Source organism: Zalophus californianus, chromosome 13, assembly GCF_009762305.2.
Source record: "Zalophus californianus isolate mZalCal1 chromosome 13, mZalCal1.pri.v2, whole genome shotgun sequence".
NCBI classification, from domain to species: domain Eukaryota; kingdom Metazoa; phylum Chordata; class Mammalia; order Carnivora; family Otariidae; genus Zalophus; species Zalophus californianus.
The window spans coordinates 76,991,022-77,010,688 of record NC_045607.1 but is presented as its reverse complement, the minus strand read 5'-3'; the positions used below and the strand labels follow the sequence as shown (position 1 = coordinate 77,010,688).

Genomic DNA, 19,667 nt, shown 5'->3' with positions numbered 1-19,667 from the left:
CAAGCAGTACTCCACAAACCAAGCATATATAAATATTAGGTGCTATTTCAATATGAGGATGTGGATTCTGGCCCTGAGTTGCACTGCTATGGGGCAAGAATCACCTCTGGAAGCTGCTGGCTGGCCAGAGGAGCCCACAGAGGTGGTGGGCTCCCCAACAGAGGTGCAGCAGTTCCATTTAAAACTCCTGTCTAGTGAAACAGCAAAGATCCTTCATGCCTATTTTTAAATGCACATTTTTAATATGTAGTATAATGCTACTCTTTAACAAACTCTTTACTCCCTGCTTCTCTGATGAAGCTTCCTGCGGTCTTGAAAGGGGTTGTTAACCCAAGAATGGATCACACTCATTCTGCATGAGCAAGTCGAGAAACACTCCATTAAGCCTTCCAGTATTTAATAGAAAGAGCCATCTCTCACCTCTGAGGAGATGAGCCAGCTGCTCGGTGATGAGTTCAGGAGCCTCCTGGAGAATCTCTTTCACCACAAGGGAAGAGGAAGACTCTCGAAACTCAAGGCCGCCATCGCTCTGCTCCACTGGATTAATGACTTTGACAACCGCTGATTCTAAGGTTTTGTCCTCACTGTAAAGCAAATGGAGGAGAGGAAGACAAAGAGATATGGCTTATTTTCTTACTTTCTGGAAGTATTTAATCTCCACTCCCGCACAAATGACTTCCTCTCAACAGCTAAAAATCTGAGTAAGCTCACATGATGCAGAAGAGAGGACCCTTATTCTATGTGCCTTCATACTCTATTTAGTGAATTCACTCCCCAAGGGTCTTAGCAGGTGGCCCCTCACACCTCAGCACTTCTATCTCTTGTTTAGCTATTGGAAAGTAATAATAATAATAATAATAACAATAATTAGTAATAGCTAATATTTACTAAGCTTCCATTACAGGCCAGACACTATTATCAGGCCAGACAGAATATCACCACGTCTTAGACTATAAAATGACCCTACGGAATGGGTTCTAGTAAAACTCCTATTTTAAAAATGGGGAAACAGAGGCACAAAGAGGTTAAGAAATTTGTCCAAGGTCACAAAGATTGTAAGCAGGCTGGCTTGTGTTTAAACTCTGATAATCTGGTTCCAGAACTTGCACCTGCAGTCTCAGGGCTGGAGAAAAGCTACTACGGGCTGATTTACTTCCACCATCCTCCTTTATATGTTGGCTTTATCATAGGCAGAAAGAAAGATGTGAATAAGACTGACGTTGGTCCTTCCATCTGCCAGAAACAAATGAGTGGCAACGGAGGAAATAAAGATCTCAATTTCTTTTTGGAAAGCATTCTGTTTCACAAACAGTCCTAAAGCTGGAGTTCACAGCATCAGTCCCAACACCAGCTTAAGTTTTTCAGTTTATTTGGGAACAAAACTCTTCCAAAGATCCTGACTGACACACACGTTTTATAGCTCATTCCTCTGGCGTCTTGCATCACTTGCATTAGTTGGTTTGAAAAAGTTAACACATAAATTTAGTCAAGCAGGTGATCATCCTGAGCACTGATAATTGAAGTCAGTCAAATAAACTCCCAGTAACTCTCAGTCAGTTGTCAACAACTGATTAATAAATATTCAAAAGAATTTATGTTTCAAACGGCATGGGGATAAAAACAGCCCCACACAAGCTGACTGTTTTCAAAACTCTTTATAATGAATGAACTGCATGATTGGAATTACCATGTATTTATACTTAAATATGCTTCCTAAAAAGCGTTAAATAAAAAATTAGATAACTGTACAAGTTTTTCTTTCATGTGTACCCACTGGTTAATGTCCTAAACCATTAGCAAACTGACTAAGTGTGCAAAAAACCTCTTGTCTCAAACTAGAGGTGTTTCACTGGTGACTCTTCATTCGGTAGCACCACGGAGCTTATCAAAAGAGCATTTGTGTTGGGTTGGATAAGTCCCTGAAGGCAGACAATTTGTCTAATTTCTCTTTATGTACATTTAGATTCTTGCACCAGTTAGCAAATCCTGAGTACTTAATGAAGGAGGCAGAAGACCCAAGTTTAATACAAACTACTCTAGTAACTGCATGAGGTACCTTGGATAAGTCATTTGCAACCGTGGGGTTCAGATTTCTTGTCCACAAAATAATGAATTCGAACTCCATGCACTTTAAAAATCCATCCTGCTCTTACAGTTTCAAATGCTATGAATGAATGAGCCAATGATCAGATGACCTCCATATCTGATCCATATGCTTTTTCATTTCACCACTGAGATTTTTTCTTAAGAACCTTTCAGTTTTATTTAGTGTTTAATTTCAGTTTTCATTACATATTTACAGAATCAGTACATAGGACTGTTGTGTTGCTATAATACACTGTTTGAAATGGTTCAAAATTATAATCTTGGTCACTGCTACAATAACTTTCCACTCAAAGATGTCATATTTGAAATGCCAAAGTCAAAAGGGAGGACTGGAATAGCCCACATTTTGCCATAAAAGAAGAAAAAATATTCTTTTCCCTCTGATGTTGTCTGCCTTTAATCCAATTCCCAAAGTCACAAAAAGCCTGAACGAGGTGATACTGTCCCCATAAGAGCCTCGGTTCAAGGATCAAACCTCCCTCCAGAGCCTTACCTGGCCAGCACGTTGCTGCCAACAAGTGTTATAGATAACTTCCCTTCATCATTGAGCTGATGCAGATTAATTTCATCTCGGAATATGTGGAATGATTCAGAGATATTTAGCTCTTCTAAAATAAACCTTGTCTCGGTGAAGTAACTGAATTCAGTTCTTGGTATGTTCAGCACTGGCAAACAGAGAACCCCAGGTGGACTGACCTGTGAAGAAGAGAGTTGACTGATTCACCATCAGCAGCAGGAGGAAAGAGCACAACTCCATTTGCTTCAAGCCTGAGGGCAATGGTATATGCAACAAAAGTCTTTTGGCTTCACTCACCCACATGACATGCAGAATCAGCTCTTCCTGAACCCAATTAACAGAGCATTAGCTACAGGTAAATGGCCCCTAATATTTTTTAACCTCTTGTTACTCTTTTATATCTTATTTCAACCCCTCCACAATTGAAACACACACACACACATTCTCCTTTTCAGGGGAAACAAATTCATATGTCCTTATGAAATTGGCAGAAAACTAGAATGATCGCAGTAGGGCAGATGAGGACTGTGGTGACACAGAAGGGCATATATGTCCCATCTACATGGGATGCCTGCCATTCATCAGGCTAATCCTGAATACAATAATGTGCAATAATCATTAGAAGTTTATGTATGGCAAGTTATTTTTCTTAATTAATTGAATTGTATCAAACTCCTGACTTTGAAACTTGAGTCAAGTGCATGTGGCCTGAGAATATTGTGGGGCAGGACCTATTTTGAGGTTAGGATCAGAACTATGTTCTAGCCCCAGCCTCAGCTGTGTGACTTGGAGAAAGCAATTTTGCTTTTGGAAACCCAGTTTAACCCATCTGTAGAATGCGGCTTACCTACCAGAGTGAAAACTATTTAAATGGAGTCATACATGGGAAGTTGCAAGGCTCTGCATTTATTCTAGGTGTTAATACTCTCAGAGGAAGTCACCATGTTCTTGGGAAAAAAAAAATTCAAATGGAGATGCAGACCTCTGCATCTGACCTCTGCATCTGACTGCTGCTGACCTCTGGTCAGGGGGCAGGGCCTGGTAAACTAAAAGGAATGCCCCGAAATAGGACAAATTCCAGTATGTGACCCTTCAGTAATTCCATATTTGTCCCCATGCTGAGTGAAGAGCCATTTTATCTATCACAACTACTTTCCCATTCTTGGGTCTCACGTTATTTTCATTCAAGACATTGCAGTAGGTGGTGGTGGTGTTATTTACAATTTCCTTAAGAGTCCATGCCACTATTGATCTAAAAACCAGTCTGGTTCAGTTCTCGGGAAAAGCAACATTTTTTTTTTCTAGGAGTCAAAGAGTCCAGTTAATAGGATTAAGCGTTTAATATGCATGTCTTGACATAGGCACATTTATCTCCTTATGCCAATTAATCTCCCTCGTAAAGTTCACAAATTTGATATAGAGTCCGTATGTAGAGATCAGAATATTTTACCTGGCATTTTTGTCAGCTGTTGTCCTAAGCCATTCTTGCCACCCACAGCTCATTCTGGAAGACTGGGTTTCATGTGAATTTAAATTACTCTAGATCAGCTATGCATACTCTCAGAGGCAAGGATCCAAACAAAATTGGAATAAAACAAATCAGACTCCGGAAAATTAAAAATTCTGTGAAATTGGAAATAGCACCAAGACACTCATACTGTGCTTTTTTAGACTTGGAGGTGACGCATTATCATGGGCTGATGAATTTTATGAAATTGAAATTTTAAAACAATTTATTAAAAGGTCTTTTCCACCTCTGTAGGGATGTTATAGATTTCACAGAGTACAAAGATTCTCACTCAAGGGAGATTATCACAAACTGAGAATGACCCTTGTTAGGGTTAAGAGGCAAGAACAGAATATAGATGTGACATGTAATACCTCTGCTACTGAAAACTCCAGCCAATACGCTCTGTATTTCATGTAATGTTCATGCACATATTTTTCTATTCCCAACAGTAAAACTAACCAACAAGGATGACAAAGGAAAATAAGAAATTCTGACCCTACTTTTGTTAGTTCTCTGAAATCCCATGAAAGTAAACGACTATCATATATATATTTTTTAAAAATTTATTTGGAAGCATTGATCTCAATGAAATAATGTTTCATGAAGAAAGTAGATAAGAAATAACTAGACAATGCCTCACATATAGTAGGTGACCAATAAATATTTGTTGTTTAATAGATTATAACACATTATTCTCTGCAACAATAAACCAGAACATGAAAACTTAAGTGAATGGGTTCCTCACTTTTCCAGAAAATTTTTGTGGGTTCCACATTTCCATCATATGCGTTCCATCATAATTCAAATACAAAAAGCATAATCTTCTTTCCCCTCACCTTGTCTAGAAAGTAAGCATATGTGAAGGCAGAAATGAGAGAATCCAAGTCACACGACTTATGTCCAATAACCACATGGACCTTTTCCAAGCGTTTGCTTCGATTCTGAAACAAATTCAAACAAAATGTCATAATTTAACACACAACAGATCAAGATAAAAAGGATATTTTTCAATCTTTTTTTCAAAAGTATTCCTTAGCTATATTCACACACAATTGCAGAAATTCATAAATTTATCATGAAGTTTTATATGAGGACACAAAATTGCAGAACATGTTTAACATTCAGAAATGCTAAAATTCTAGTGCATCATCAGGAACAGAAAATTGTGGGTTCACAACCTCGGGAGGTTCCCCAGGTGACATCTGCAAATGACTTCCACATGCAGAGGGCAGGGAGAGACCAAAGAAAGTGGCAGACCCGATGCGTAGGTGGTAGTTTAATAAATAAGGAAGCCTACTTACAAGGCTTGCTTTGGGCGCCTGCAAGATAGGCAGATCTTCACACCCACCTGCCAGAAGCTTAAAAATTTATACAGGGGCCTTCACTGGGCTCAGTCATGTGTGGTCTCAACATCACATGACTCTCTCAAGGCTGTGTCCTTGGAACAGCTCCCACTGTGGGAACAGTGGACAAAGTGCATATTCCAAGGACAGGGCAGAGGACAAGGAGCCTCCAATTGTCCGGGTCTAGCTCATGAGTCAGCCATTAGTCATGTCCTCTAGATGAACTTTTCCAACAAAAATGTGGTCTTATTAAGATTATTACAGTCTAACTTGATATGAATTGTGTCCCCGAGTCATAATTTTTTAGTAAGAGATTATTTTGGTCGAAAGGGAAGATCCATAAGTGTAGTGGTCCTCCTTTATCTGCAGGGGATACATTCCAAGACCCCCAGTGGATGCCCAAAGCCGCTGATAATACTGAGCCCTATATATACTGTTTTTTCCTATACATACATACCTATGTCAAGTTTATAAGCTAGGCATAGTAAGAGATTAACAACAATAACTAATAATAAAATGGAACAATTATAGCAATATACTGTAATGAAAGTTATGTGAATGTGGTCTCTCTCTCTCTCTCTCTCAAAAGATCTTATTATACTGTACTCACCCTTCTTGTGATGATATGAGATGATAAAATGCCTAGGCGATGAGATGAAGTGAGGGGAATGACGCAGGCGCGGTGACATAGCGTTAGGCTATTACTGACCTTCTGACAATGTCAGAGGAGGATCATCTGCTTCCAGACCGCTGCTGACTGCGGGTAATGGAAACCATGGAAAACGAAACCATGGATAAGGGAGAACTACTGTATTCTATGTCATGTCCTTAGATAAGATGTTCTTTTTAAGATTTTATTAATTTATTTTGAGAGAGATAGAGCATGCCTGAGTCAGGGGAGAAGCAGAGGAAGAGGGAGAGAGAGCATCTCAAGCAGACTCCGTGCTGAGCAGGGAGCCCAACGCGGGGCTCAATCCCACGACCCTGAGATCCAGGACCTGAGCTAAAATCAAGAGTTAGACCAATCAACTGAGCCACTCAGGTGCCCCTAAGATGTTCTTAATTTGAGAGACGGAGTGACTTTTTTCATATGCCCTTGGCTTGCAACACACAATTTGGTTAATGATTTCTTTTTTTCCCACCACATTCTGGGTGACAGGTTATGTTCTCTCTGCATTATATTCTATAGTTTGGCAAATGAAAGTGGTAACATTTTTTTCCTCCCCCCACCCCAGGAAAGGGATATGATTAGTATGATTGCTCTAAAAATACAAATCAGTTGCTATTAAAAAGTGTACATAGTCACCTCTCTGGAAGAGAAGAGATACTGTTTTCTTTCCTGGTTAACTCAATAGTTACTTAAAATTCCTTTATAGAAGGCTGAATTCCTTGTGAAATACTGGGTTGGAAATGCCAAAGAAAGCAGCCATGACCCTGCTTCTAGAAAGTTCCACAACAAAGCTGTCCAATGATAACTATAATCTAAATTAACTTCTTTCTGGTACATATGTGTACTTCCCCCACTTTGCACCCTTTGTTTTAACTTCTCTTTTTAGGACTGACTAGAAAGCCTACTCCATTGCAGTATCACTCAAAGAGGCTATATAAAAATATATAAAAAATTACACTGCTCATTACTATTCCAAAAAGCTACTTAATCTTTTTTCTACTGAACAAAGACAAAGCATTATTTAGTAACCTACTAGGTATTTTACAAATGAATCTCTGAAGTTGTTATTAGTATGGAACTACTGATGTCAGGGTCAGAAACAAGTTTTTAAACCAGGCTGTGGCCCAAGAAACTATTATAATAAAGTAAATCTTGAAGGAGGTTAAAGAGTCTATCTCTTACAGAGAGTAAGAGCAGGATCAATATTGCAGATGAGTCATCTAACATGTGTTATGGCTAAATTAAAATAAACATGTATTTTTTCAAATATATTGAGATACTGATCTTTAGTCAAACAACATGACTTGAAAGTATGATATAAACTCTCTGAATGTAATTACAACTCACTCCCCTTCATCACCACCCCCTTTCTTCCTCTTCCAGCTTCCTTCACTTAACTTCATAAATTTATAGCTGGCTCACTTGCACCCTTGGGGGTTCTAGTCTTGGCCCAGTTCTCATCTGAAAGCCGGACTGCTTCCCCTGTGCAAGACTGTCAGATATTCTAGAGGTACCTAAAGAAATTTAGGTAAATGGAATTATACTCCATTACAACACAAACAAATGCATTAGGAAATCTTATTACTGTAGAAAGCTGTCCTTCCGAGAAGCTTGAAGGTCTAAGTAGACGTTACCTCATTTCTCCCCTCAGAACTTGTAAGGCAGACAGTAAGAAGATTAACAATACTTTATACGGGTCAGTGGAGTCCGTGATGGGGCCAGGATCATTCCCGGACCCCATGACCCAGTACAGAGAGCCCTCTCCTCTGCCCTGCACCAGCCACTCCACAATGCCATAATGACTTCAGCACCTACAAAATGAGTGAGCACGGGTGTTGAGGGAGAAAAGAGAATGTTAAATATGCATTCTAAATATAGCAAGGCTTCAGACATTTATAGCATCAAAATTACCCCAAAGCTGACCTATCTGCTTTCTTATCTGAGTTTGACAATTTGTAGGCACAGCTGTTGGTTCAATAATCAACTTTCATGAAAGACATGGGGGAAATAAGATTTGTGTGTCAATTCATTTCCAAGTCTAAGCCAATCATTACTTAAAAAAAAAAAAGAAAGAAGCTAACTAAGATTGTGAACCCAAAGCATGGTGGACCAATCCTCAGAACTCAGGAATCTTCCAAGACTGTGATTTATTCATTCTTGTCCAGTTAAAGAGAAAAAATGTATCATCTTACCAATCAGACTAAAGAAGATCCTGGTACAAAGTCTTGAGGTTCTCTGTGGTGCTCCATGCCTCTCTCCTCATGCTCTCCTGTGTCTCGTCTGACCTCCCTTCTTCCCACACGTCAATCTCCCTCCTACTTGTGGCCTCTTTGAGGCATTTGCTCCTGTCTGCTATCTGCAGTCAGTGCCCCAGGACCCAGGCTCCAACTCTATCTTTCCCCCACCACCCACCTCCACCAAAATGTGCCATGCTGGTGCCCACATTATGAGGGACTGATCTGCCTCTCCGTAAACAATTCCACACTTTCATTTTAAAGAGACCTCCCAGGGATTATGCCACAGTCCAAAAAGATGACCAGAAATTTCAAGTTGGCTGAAAATGTTGGACCAGACAAAAGAGACATCACAATCAGAGGTAACTTTGGTGCCTGCCAATGAGCCTTAAGAGTGAGGGCCTCAGGGGCGCCTGGGTGGCTCAGTCAGTTGGGCTCCTGGCTCCTGATTTTGGCTCAGGTCATGATCTCAGAGTCCTGGGATCAAGCCCCGCATTGGGCTCTGTGCTCAGCATGGAGTCTGCTTGGTATTCTCCCCGTTCCCTTTGCCCCTCCCCCTGCTCCTGCTCTCTCTCTCTCTCTAAAATAAATAAAATCTTAAAAAAAAAAAAGAGTAATAGGCTCAGCCTCAAAAAGTCTCGGATATTTGTAAGTGCCTGAACCTTACCAAAAAACACTAAGATATAATTAAAGTGTAGCAAAAGTTAGATATTATCACAACCATGTTCCAAAAGACTTCTGCCTGCTTCGAGGAATAAAACAAGAAATTAATTATGTAAACTCAAACAGTGGGTGAGCTCAAGGAATGTAGAGGATTTGGCTTTTCAAATTGGGGTCAACAACCAGAGAACGCAGGCTCCACTTTCAAGCTTCCTACCACAAATGATCTTGGCAGTGTGAACAGACCAAGCACAGGGATCAAATCCTAGCAATAAAGTCTGGGGACTGATTTCAGGTGTGTCCAAGGATGGTAACGGGGGGCATTACGATGCCTGGTCTACTCTGGCAATAGTCCCATCCATAGGGGCAGCAGTGAACCAGGTTCCTGGAACTGAGCAAGGACTCTTGACCACAGTGACACTCTCTGGATCTGTGCCTCTCCTAGCAGGTCTGTGGACCCCTTCCTATTTCACATCTCCACATATTCATAGACCCGAAGATGTCCAATCTTAATAACTATGCCCCTCGATACAGTTCAAATTAGGGTCTGAATTATTCACAAACAGACAAATTATGCCCAAATGAAAGTGATAGCTTTATCAATTCAATTAATTACTGTCATTTAACTAACAAAAATCTATTTGTACTATCCAGCAGTAAACCAAACAGATCCCAGCCCTCGTGGCTCTCGCATTTGAGTGCAAGGAGATATGACGAACCAAATAATTAGATAATAAGTTGAGGGGTAGGGTTCACTGGGATGAGGATCATTTGAGAAGGTAACGTTTGAAAAAGACCTGAGGTGAAGAAGTGGGACCTAAGGATATCTCAGTCCAGGGGAATAGCCAGGGCAAAGGCCCTGAGGTGAGATTACATCCAGCTTGTTCAACAAATATTTATTGCCTAGTGTATACATTTTCTAAATGTGACACATGCACACCAAGCATTAAGCAATCTCAGGAGACAGAAGATTCATCACTAATGTCACAAGCCCAACACAGAATGGAATCCTGATAATGGGTAGAAATAGATATTATACTGCTTTGTCATCTATACTTCCAGATAGATGGGCAGAATCTTTCCTTAATCAATGTATAAAAGAAAATATATCGAGCATGCCAGTATTCCAGATCACAATTTTGATATGCTTTCAAAGTGTAATCCTACACGACACAAAAATGAGACTTCTTAATGAAGTTTACTCATCTCTTTTTAAAAAGCCAGCAAAATGCCTACATATTCGGATGCAACCACCCACTAAAAGAAATTGCACTTGTCAGGCAAAAGCACTTTCAAATACACCCACAGAAAACAGAATCGATCGGAAAGAGGGCTTCCAGGGTCCTGCTAGAGGCCTAGGCCCCTCCATCAATTTTCTCATCGCCGTATCCTGGGAGAAACAAAGCTGCTCCAACCTATAACTTGAACATCTAAAGTACCATAATTAAAAGTTTGGGGCACAGAGGGAGAAAATGCTGGAGGGAATAAAGGACATGGCATCTACTGAAGTTAAAAAAAAACAAAAACAAAAACAAAAACAAAGAAGGAAATGCTTATCACTCTGCGCAGGTCCCCAGAACACAGGGATTTTTTCCTGTTATTTGAAACCCTTCTATTTTATCCTTTATTTTTGCTTATTTTTCCAGTAAGAAAAAAAAATACATGAAATTATAAAAAGTCAGACACAACTAAAATAAACAAAACAAAGATAACTGCTGTTCACAGTTCATATTGATTATTTCACATTTTTAATTTATGCATATATATTAACACATGTACTTTACAAAAATGGGGTTCTTCTGTTCCCACTCTTTAAATACTTCCTTTTTTTCCACTTAATAGTCTGCTATGGACCATGCTCCATGATCAAAACTGTAGAACTTCTTTATTCTTTTTAGCTCAAGGGTGGCAATTGTATGAACACATAGGTGCGTATAAAATTTCTGGAATCAGCATAAGTGCCTTTAAAAAAAATAAATCTCCATGATATCACCAAATCGGATACTCTATCCCACTGGCCACCTAGTCTTCACTCTAATGGTCATAATTAATTTCTTCAGATAGCTGTACCTCAGGTCATGTCTAAAAGCAAAAACATTTACCAGAATCTGAAAATTCAGGACACAGACATTTTATATTAAATTTTCTCATAAATGTCCTAATTTACTTGGTGACGTACTAGATGAATATGAACCAAGGAATTAGGAAAAGGCAAAAAGCTTTCAATGATAAGACTAATGATTTTGAGGTAATTTATCTCACTTACTGATAAAACTGAAGCCGAATCAATTCAGATAAGTATACATTGCCTATAACCTCTCCCCTCACTGCCCTCCCAACTGACCCCAAGCATTTTTCCCCTCAGGCTTCTCTTTACTAAGCTGGACTGCTATCTCTCCTGTGGGGACAAATAGGAGCTGGGAGTCAGTCTGAGCAAACTCAGCTATAAATAGCTCAGATCTCATGCACCTGCACCTCCTTCTGTATTGTCAAATGCAGAGGCCACAGTGGGTAGGCAGCGGGGGACCCAAAAGCCAAATCCAAGCATTGCCTGAGACCCTTCTTTCTTGGGTGGGTCATCTGGTTCCCCGGTTCCTTTGGGATCAGACTCCTTTTAGCTGGAGCCTTGGACACCTTCTCAGCTGAATCCATTCTTCCTCAACCTGTTTGTTGCCCATCTTAGAGTGTTCTCAAAATAAGTGACCTCATATATGGTTTATATACTTCTTCTGGGTCATAATAACGATGGGGGCTGGATTTGTTATTTACTTACAGCATTTCATTTTTATATTTTCGTTCAGGATTCTCTTTCTGACAATGTCCTCGAAGGACAGTTTTGGGGGCAGCACCATTATTTTTTCCCCCACAGCTTCAGCCATAAAAGGTTAAGGATGATCCCCTCTCCAAGTCTTTACCTTTCCCAAAGAGCCCCTATAGGAACCACCCTACACAGCTTGTCTACATATTATTATTTCCCAGACATTCCACTTTGGGGGGAAACGTGTCCATACATTTATTGCCAACTGGATGGGATAGCTCTTCAATTTCCCATTTACGTGCCACTTCCTTCTATTTGAAATAGATGTCCAGTCCCAGCAGTTTGTCCTCCATGGTTTTACAGGTCTCTGAATCTCTCAACCTTTGCCTTTTCAGACTCAACTGTAGTCTTTTTCATCTACTCATATGAGCATGCATCCAGGTCCAGGAGCCTTTCCTTTACCTCCTCTGATCTTCTTTGTCTGTGCCCCATTACTGGGTTTGGACCTTGCTATGGACTGAATTGTGTGCCCCCAAAATTCATATTTCAAAGCCTTAATCCCCAATGTGATGCTTTTTGGAGATGGGGATTTAGGGCAATAATTAGGTTTAGATGAAGTCTTGAGGGTGGAGACCTCAAGATGAAATCTCTTGTTCTCCCCCATCTCCCTCTCTCTCTCTCTCTCTCTCTCTCTCTCTATCACAGGGAAAAGACAGCTACAAGCCAGGAAAAGGGCCCTCACCAGAACTCAACTATGCTGGCACCCTGATCTTGGACTTCCAGCCTCCAGAACTGTGAGGAAAAAATTTCTATTTTTTAAGCCATCCAGTCTGTAGTATCATTTTGTTATTTTGTTATGGCAGCCCGAGCAGACTAAGACAGACCTCCAGGTTGGAGTCATTCCAGAATTCAAAACCACCTAGCAGATAACTGAACTTTAGAGAAAGCTTTGAAGAGTTTCTTTTACTAAATGATTGCTGTCAAAGCAATACAAGAGTTTTAAAAACCTAATGAAAAACAATAGCCCTTATACACATGTATGGAAACCTACCCCCATGTCACGAGGGCTAATTTGTGCTGTCAAATTTATAGTTATACTATACTATCAGAGTAGTGTTAATTGCTGTAGAAAATATATTCATTATAAAACATTTGGAAAATATAGAAACAGAAAGAAATAAACCCTCAAGACCCAAAGGAATCACTATGAACATTTTGTGTACTCCTTTCAACCTTTTTCCATACTTTAACAAGTGTTCTCTTTTGCAATACTGTGATCATATTACACATAACATTTTGTAACGTCTGTCAACATTTTAGTATTCTTCTAAAATTCTTAAATATAAATGTGACGGTCAGTGGCAACATGTGTTTGCTTTTGTAACCCCAGCTCCCAGCCTATTGCTTTGCATACAGTAGGTGCTCAATAACTATTGAAAACCTGAATGATGAAGGAATTATGGTATTTAGTGGATATAGTATTCTTTTGTAAGTATCAATATAATAGTTAGTCAATCCTCTACTGTTGTAGATTTAAGTTATTTTAATTTTTTATAATATAAATAAGAATGCAGGGAATATTTGGAAGATAACATTTTTGTGCTCATGCCTAGTTATTTCTTCAGGATAAACTCCTGAATTTTACATTCCCGGGTCAAAGAATGTGTTTTAATGCTTACCAGAAAGGTTGTAAAAATTTACATTTTCACCTATAGAGATACCTGATTTTTACGGCTTCAACTCTGTGTTTAAGCATTATCATGTTCACAAGTGAAATAGCATCTTAAAGTGAATTTGCATTTATTATGATTATGAGGGTTTTACATCATTTTTTTCATATGGACACTAAACATTATTGTCTTTATATGAGATTTTTCTCTGCATATCTTTGAGGATGTTTATCCTACTCTCATTGACAAGTAAACTATTAAAATATTATTAACATATTCAACTCTGGCAACACCAATAAGATATTACTTTGTCCTTCGGTTTTGGGCATCTGCGGAGCAGTAAGTTGCATTAGGGATGCAATAAGCATGCATTATTTAATATGGCATCATCATTTTGAGCACTAAAGAACAATGATACACTCTGTGTCATCTTTTCCTCAAAAAAGGAAAATGTGCTTTCTGAAAATGTTGCAATAATACAGGTCAGACTCCGTCTTGGTCTCTTAGCTCTTGATTGGAGTACATTTACTCCTCTGTTTTGTCATTAGCCTCAGGTACAAATGCTAATGCAACTTCAATTTAAATCTAAAGTGTGAAATGTATCATTAGTTAGTATCTTTAAATGCAGTGAAATTTTGGTAGCAAAACAGCACCCAAAAAAAAGATAAGACTAAGAGAGTAGATCCTGAAATTCTCATCACAAGAAAAAAAAATTGTGACTGCATGATGATGGATGTTAACTAGATTTGTTGCGGTGATCATTTCATGACATATTCAAATATTGAATCATTATGTGATACACCTGAAACTACACAATATTTACATCAATTATATCTCAATAATATATATACAATGTGTAATTCAGCTAGTTCAATTTTGTATTAAAAATAATAAAGGATAAACAATAGAGGAGGAGATATTTGCATAATATTTGTAAATTCTTGCCATTAGAAAGGCAGTATTCCTAACATACAAAGAGTTCCCACACATTGATTTAGAAAAAGACAAACCAATGGAATAATCAGTAAAAGATGTAAATGGGCAATTAACAAAAGAAATGAATAAATGAAAACAAAGTCAACCTCATTAGTAGTCATGAAAATGGAAATCAGACCAACAAGAAAATGTCATTTTTTTGACTATCAGATTGGCAAAAAATTAAGAGTATTAACATCTACTGCTGTTTAGACTGTAGGCAGCAGTGAGGAATACTACAACCAAAGTGGGAATGATTTGACAGTAGCCATTAAAATGCAGAATGTTCAAATTTTTTGATCCAACCTTTTATTCCCTCTTTAGGGATCTATTCTATAGAAACAAAATCACCAATATATATGGATATTTTTTAATTCCTTATTATTATTTAAAATCCATTGCTGCATATGGATATTTAATAAAATCCCAAAGAATGCTTGTTGAAGCAGTATTTGTAATGGAGAAAAAGAAAACAAAATAAGAAATAACCTTCATGCATAACAATCAAGGAATTGTTGGATAAATTATGGAATATCCATAGAGTAGAAGCTAAGCAGCTACTACCAAACAAGTAAGTCAGATCAATATCTAATAACCTGGAAAGATGTATTCCAATATTCTTCCCATTTCATCACATGGCTGCTTCTTCCTATCTGGATCCTGCCTCTCAGAAGAAAAGCAGGATGTGGTTTCTTCGTGGGTGATACTACTCTCTTGCTGAATGCACTAGGATCTCTTACTAAACATTACCTAAATGTAAATTTCTGAGCCCCACCCTTGACATTTAGATTCATAGCTTGGCAGTAGAGTCTAAGAATATTGTAACTGGTTTGGGCTTTCAAGAAGACCCATGATTAGTTCCCAGGGACCATGTGGTTTCTGTCAACTACAGAATGTATGTGGGTTGGTTTTTTGAAAGGGATTGCTTGAGTTGCTCCAGATCAAGTAAAATTTCAGAGAAAACTACTGGTGTTACATTATTTAGATTTACTTCAGTTTCAAGTTAGGAGAGATCTTAGGATCAGTGGTTTCCAAAGTGAGGCAGTAGACCTAAGAGCAAGGAAGGAAGCCACACACATTCCTATTTATCTCATCCTTTTAAACTTTGATTTTTTTAAAAATATGTTTTGCAATGTGCCTTAAATGTTAGTGTAGTAACACAGAAGTAGAATTTAGAAATAAATACATGTTTTGAGAATATGAAATCTTCAGTTCCTAGTCACTCATGCATTTGGGAGTCAGCTACTCTATACCAGAGGTCCAGTTCCATCAGACTGATGGTTCCTGGAGAGCCCTGGAAACATCTTGAACTTCATAACCTCCAGAGTTCCTAAGGCAGTGCTCTGTACACACCAGATGCTCAAACCAACATTTGTTAGTGAAAATGACCATACTGGATATAACAGTTGGGCAGAAGAGAGTTTTCAATTTTACATCATTTGTTTGTTATATTCCTATAAAATAACAAAACTAGGAGTAACAACTTGTTACAGGTAATTCTCTCTCCCTAAATCTTTTCTTTTTTTTTTTTTAATTTTATTTATTTATTTGACAGAGAGAGACACAGCAAGAGAAGGAACACAAACAGGGGGAGGGGGAGAGGGAGAAGCAGGCTTCTGGCTGAGAGGGAGTCTGATGCGGGACTCGATCCCAGGACCTTGGGATCATGACCTGAGCCAAAGGCAGACACTTAATGATTGAGCCACCGAGGCACCCCTCTCTCTTCCTAAATCTTAACAGACTCATTTGGTGGTGGGATAGATCTTCTCTCTCTGTCTACACACACACACACACACACAAACACACACCAGAGCATTATACCTACTTCACGGTATAAATTTCCGAATAATGCTTTAAAATGATTTTATAAAGCGAAGGATTTTACAAGTACTATGTCATCATAGATTTTCTCCTTTCCTCCCAAGACTTAAAACACTTGACTTGTGAATCCATTCCACATTCTAATAGATCTATATTGCGAAGACAAAACTGTTGTAATAATTTTGTTTTTAAATGTCTCAAGCAGTGTGCACAAGTATACCACAGAACTCTAGGTCAAAACATGACTTGCTATTAGCACATGTGTATCTAGCAGCCCCAATTCTGGGCCCTGAACTAGCTCCATAAAGCCCTATAGAAGGGCAGAATTGTAATTGGCTGCCAGATGTTATGCATGTAAGGCGGAGAAATAGCCTCAAATTGTGATTTCAATCATGATTCACTAAATCAATCAGACCTGCTTCCCTATTTTCCACTTTCCCCACCTATGGAAAGAAGTGTCCTCTGGACACAAAGGTGGATATAGAGGGGGCGGTGTTCTTCACAAACTGTTTCTTATCAAAATATCATGGGAAAACTGAAGATGACTCTTAGTACACACATTACATACACTAAATGTTTCTGTAAAACTTTTATAGTAACTAATATCAAGAACAGAGGAAAAAAGATCTAAGATAGCAAAGAGTCTAATGCTCTTTGAACTCTTCAATTTTACTTGGTTGTTTTTTGTTTGTTTGTTTTTTCCCCTATCCTTCCAAACACATTTTCAGGGCCTTTTACTAAGAATATAGAACCTTCTGGAAAATAAGGTGTTCATCTTTGTGCAGATACAAGCTGTTGGGTTGCTCAGTAAATGTCCACACCTACTCTCAGGTGTGCTCTGGTTTATTGTGTCCATCATCACAAATAACCTCTTGAATGAGGTGCTTACAGGAATCAAGGGAAGTGACATTACCATTAATGCTTATGAGGGATTTTGGAAAACGGGGGAGTCCGCCGCCCCTTCCTCCAGTAGCTGAACCTGAGCATCAACATGAGCTAAAGGAACTCTATGAAACGGAAGAGCAGCCCTGTGGGTCCCTTACACAAGCCTGCTGGAGCAGCTCACCTTGTCTCTGGGACAAAGGACTTCTGCCCAGGGATGAGCAACACCCAACCCCCGGAGCTTCGGAACACATTATCAATCAGGAAAAGAAAAAAAAGAAGAAGATCAGGAAGCTGTGCTTATGGCACAACTTCTCAAATTTGCTCTGAAGATGAACATTTTAATATTAAATTATAGCCCTAGTTTTTGTTGCTATTTTCCTCTTCTTTAAATTTGTTAGAAGTTGTAGGAATTTACAGCAGAGGGAGTGGCAGGCTTCCCGCGGAGCAGGGAGCCGGTCGCGGGGCTCGATCCCAGGACCCTGGGATCATGACCTGAGCTTAGGGCAGACGCTTAACCGACTGAGCCACCCAGGCGCCCCTTTATTGGAATATTTCTGATTCATAAATATTTTAAATGTTTTTTAACCGGTCCTTATGGAAAAGGAAAACAAGCCTTCTGCCGCTCCACAACAAGTTCCCAGAACGTTTTTGTGTGTGAGCCCTCACTCAGAACAGGTTCTCTTAACATGCTGCCCCCTCTGAAGCCAGCCGCTGTATGGCACAGTTCGCTCCAGATACTTTAATTATTTCTTCCCTTTTCAGACTGGAAGGCTGGAGCTAATTAGTCAAGTTTTCCACCCCCATGAACAAGCCAAGATGTGCTCAGAAGACTTTTCCCAGAAGCTTTGCTTTTCTGCAGTCAGCTTTTTGTTGTCATAAGGAAGATCCATTGCTTTAATACTCACGCGTGTAGATGTCTCTTGTTTGGAACGGACGTCAAGCAGGTGACACCACACACCTGGCATGTCTGAAACCCGCTCAGACATGACAGTAATGAACAGATAAGCGGCTGGAAGCAGGCTGGAGGACAAGATGCGTTTCCAGCAAGATGCAGTTATGCAGGTTCACAGGGAAATGTACAAGGGATATGCAGAGCAATTACTGTATTTTGCAAAGATGACAGTTTTTAATGATGCCATTATTTATTACACTGTGTGTTTTTCAGTGACAGAAGACCCCTCACCCTTCCAGGTGACCTCTTATTCTCTCTCTCTCCCTCTCTCAAAACGTTTTGCAAGATAGAAAACTTTTCAAACTGAACAGTAGCTGGAACACAGTAGTTAGATATTCAATAAGGCTTATTAAAATACATGTCTTGTGGCACAGAATAGTGCAATAGGCTATAGACACAGATGAACACAAATATAGAAATATGGGTATATATAAATTCTATATTATTCTGTTGATATTTTAAAAGCCTAAGTATGTCAACATTAACTGGGTGCCACATTCTGATAAGAAGCTTTCCCAGTGAAAAGTTTCAAGTCTCTAAGCATCAGATCCTCCCAACCTTGAGATGATATGATTTTATGGTTTTAAGTAGTAAATAACCTATTTTTCCATTGCCCAGACACTGTGTTTTTGTCTGCTCTCTTTTATTAAGAGAACTGCCAGCAGTCTCCACATATAGCTCCTCAATATGGAAATTTTTCGATATATCAATTTGAATTTTGTTTTTTGTCATTTTATGGGGCATCTTCAACTGAACAGATTATGGAAAAGGCCTTTAATATGAAATATTTGAACACATCTTTCTGCCTTGATGTTTTAAATAAATCAGTCACATAAAAAAGAAAGCTGTCATATTAGAGAAAGATTTTGTTATTTTAATTTTTAAGTAGGTGTCATATTAGACTTTCAATAAAAAAATACACATCTAAGGATTGGCAAAGAAGAAAGCCTTCAAAATATTATGGAAAACTTAACAATACATAATAAAAATACATCAGACTACCAAAGTCTTTCACCATAATAAAGAACTGTAAAATGGTTGACATCAGCTTTTTTTTTTTTTTAAGATTTTATTTATTTGACAGAGAGAGACACAGCGAGAGAGGGATCACAAGCAGGGGGAGCAGGAGAGGGAGAAACAGGCTTCCCGCCGAGCAGGGAGCCTGATGCGGGGCTCGATCCCAGGACCCTGGGATCATGACCTGAGCCGAAGGCAGACGCTTAACAACTGAGCCACCCAGGTGCCCCGGTTGACATCAGCTTTTAAAATTTTTTACTCATCTTGTAAAATAAATCTTTTTCATTTATGGCTATGTTCAATGATGAATTATGTAGAACTCTTGAAGACTCAAAGTTTGTTACCATTTTATCTTCTGAGTAATTTCCTTAGCAGAAGTCTAAAATTCCAAAAACCAGAATATTGCATTTTAATTTCTTAATACTGTGGTGTCTGTTCTGAAAATCTAAAATATTTGAAACTACTTAGTGACCTAACACTTCTACTCTTATGACTAACGCAAACCCACTGCTGAAAGTATAGATGTAAAGACTTTGGAGGTACCAGTGT

General features: G+C 38.9%; 1 protein-coding gene across 9 annotated transcripts in view; it reads right to left on the bottom strand.

Moving 5' to 3' along the window:
• PRUNE2 (prune homolog 2 with BCH domain) overlaps positions 1-19,667 on the bottom strand; it is a 254,412-nt gene that overhangs the window by 196,682 nt on the left and 38,063 nt on the right. For 8 of the 9 annotated variants that reach the window (XM_027614380.2, XM_027614384.2, XM_027614387.2 and 5 more), the window contains exons 2-4: positions 4,970-5,074; positions 2,600-2,802; positions 421-584 (exon numbers count right to left, since the gene is read on the bottom strand). In XM_027614380.2, the coding sequence (XP_027470181.2) occupies positions 421-584; positions 2,600-2,802; positions 4,970-5,074 (472 nt within the window). Of the gene's footprint in view, positions 1-420; positions 585-2,599; positions 2,875-4,969; positions 5,075-19,667 lie in introns of those variants that run through there. The other variant, XM_027614389.2, reaches the window with a different exon arrangement.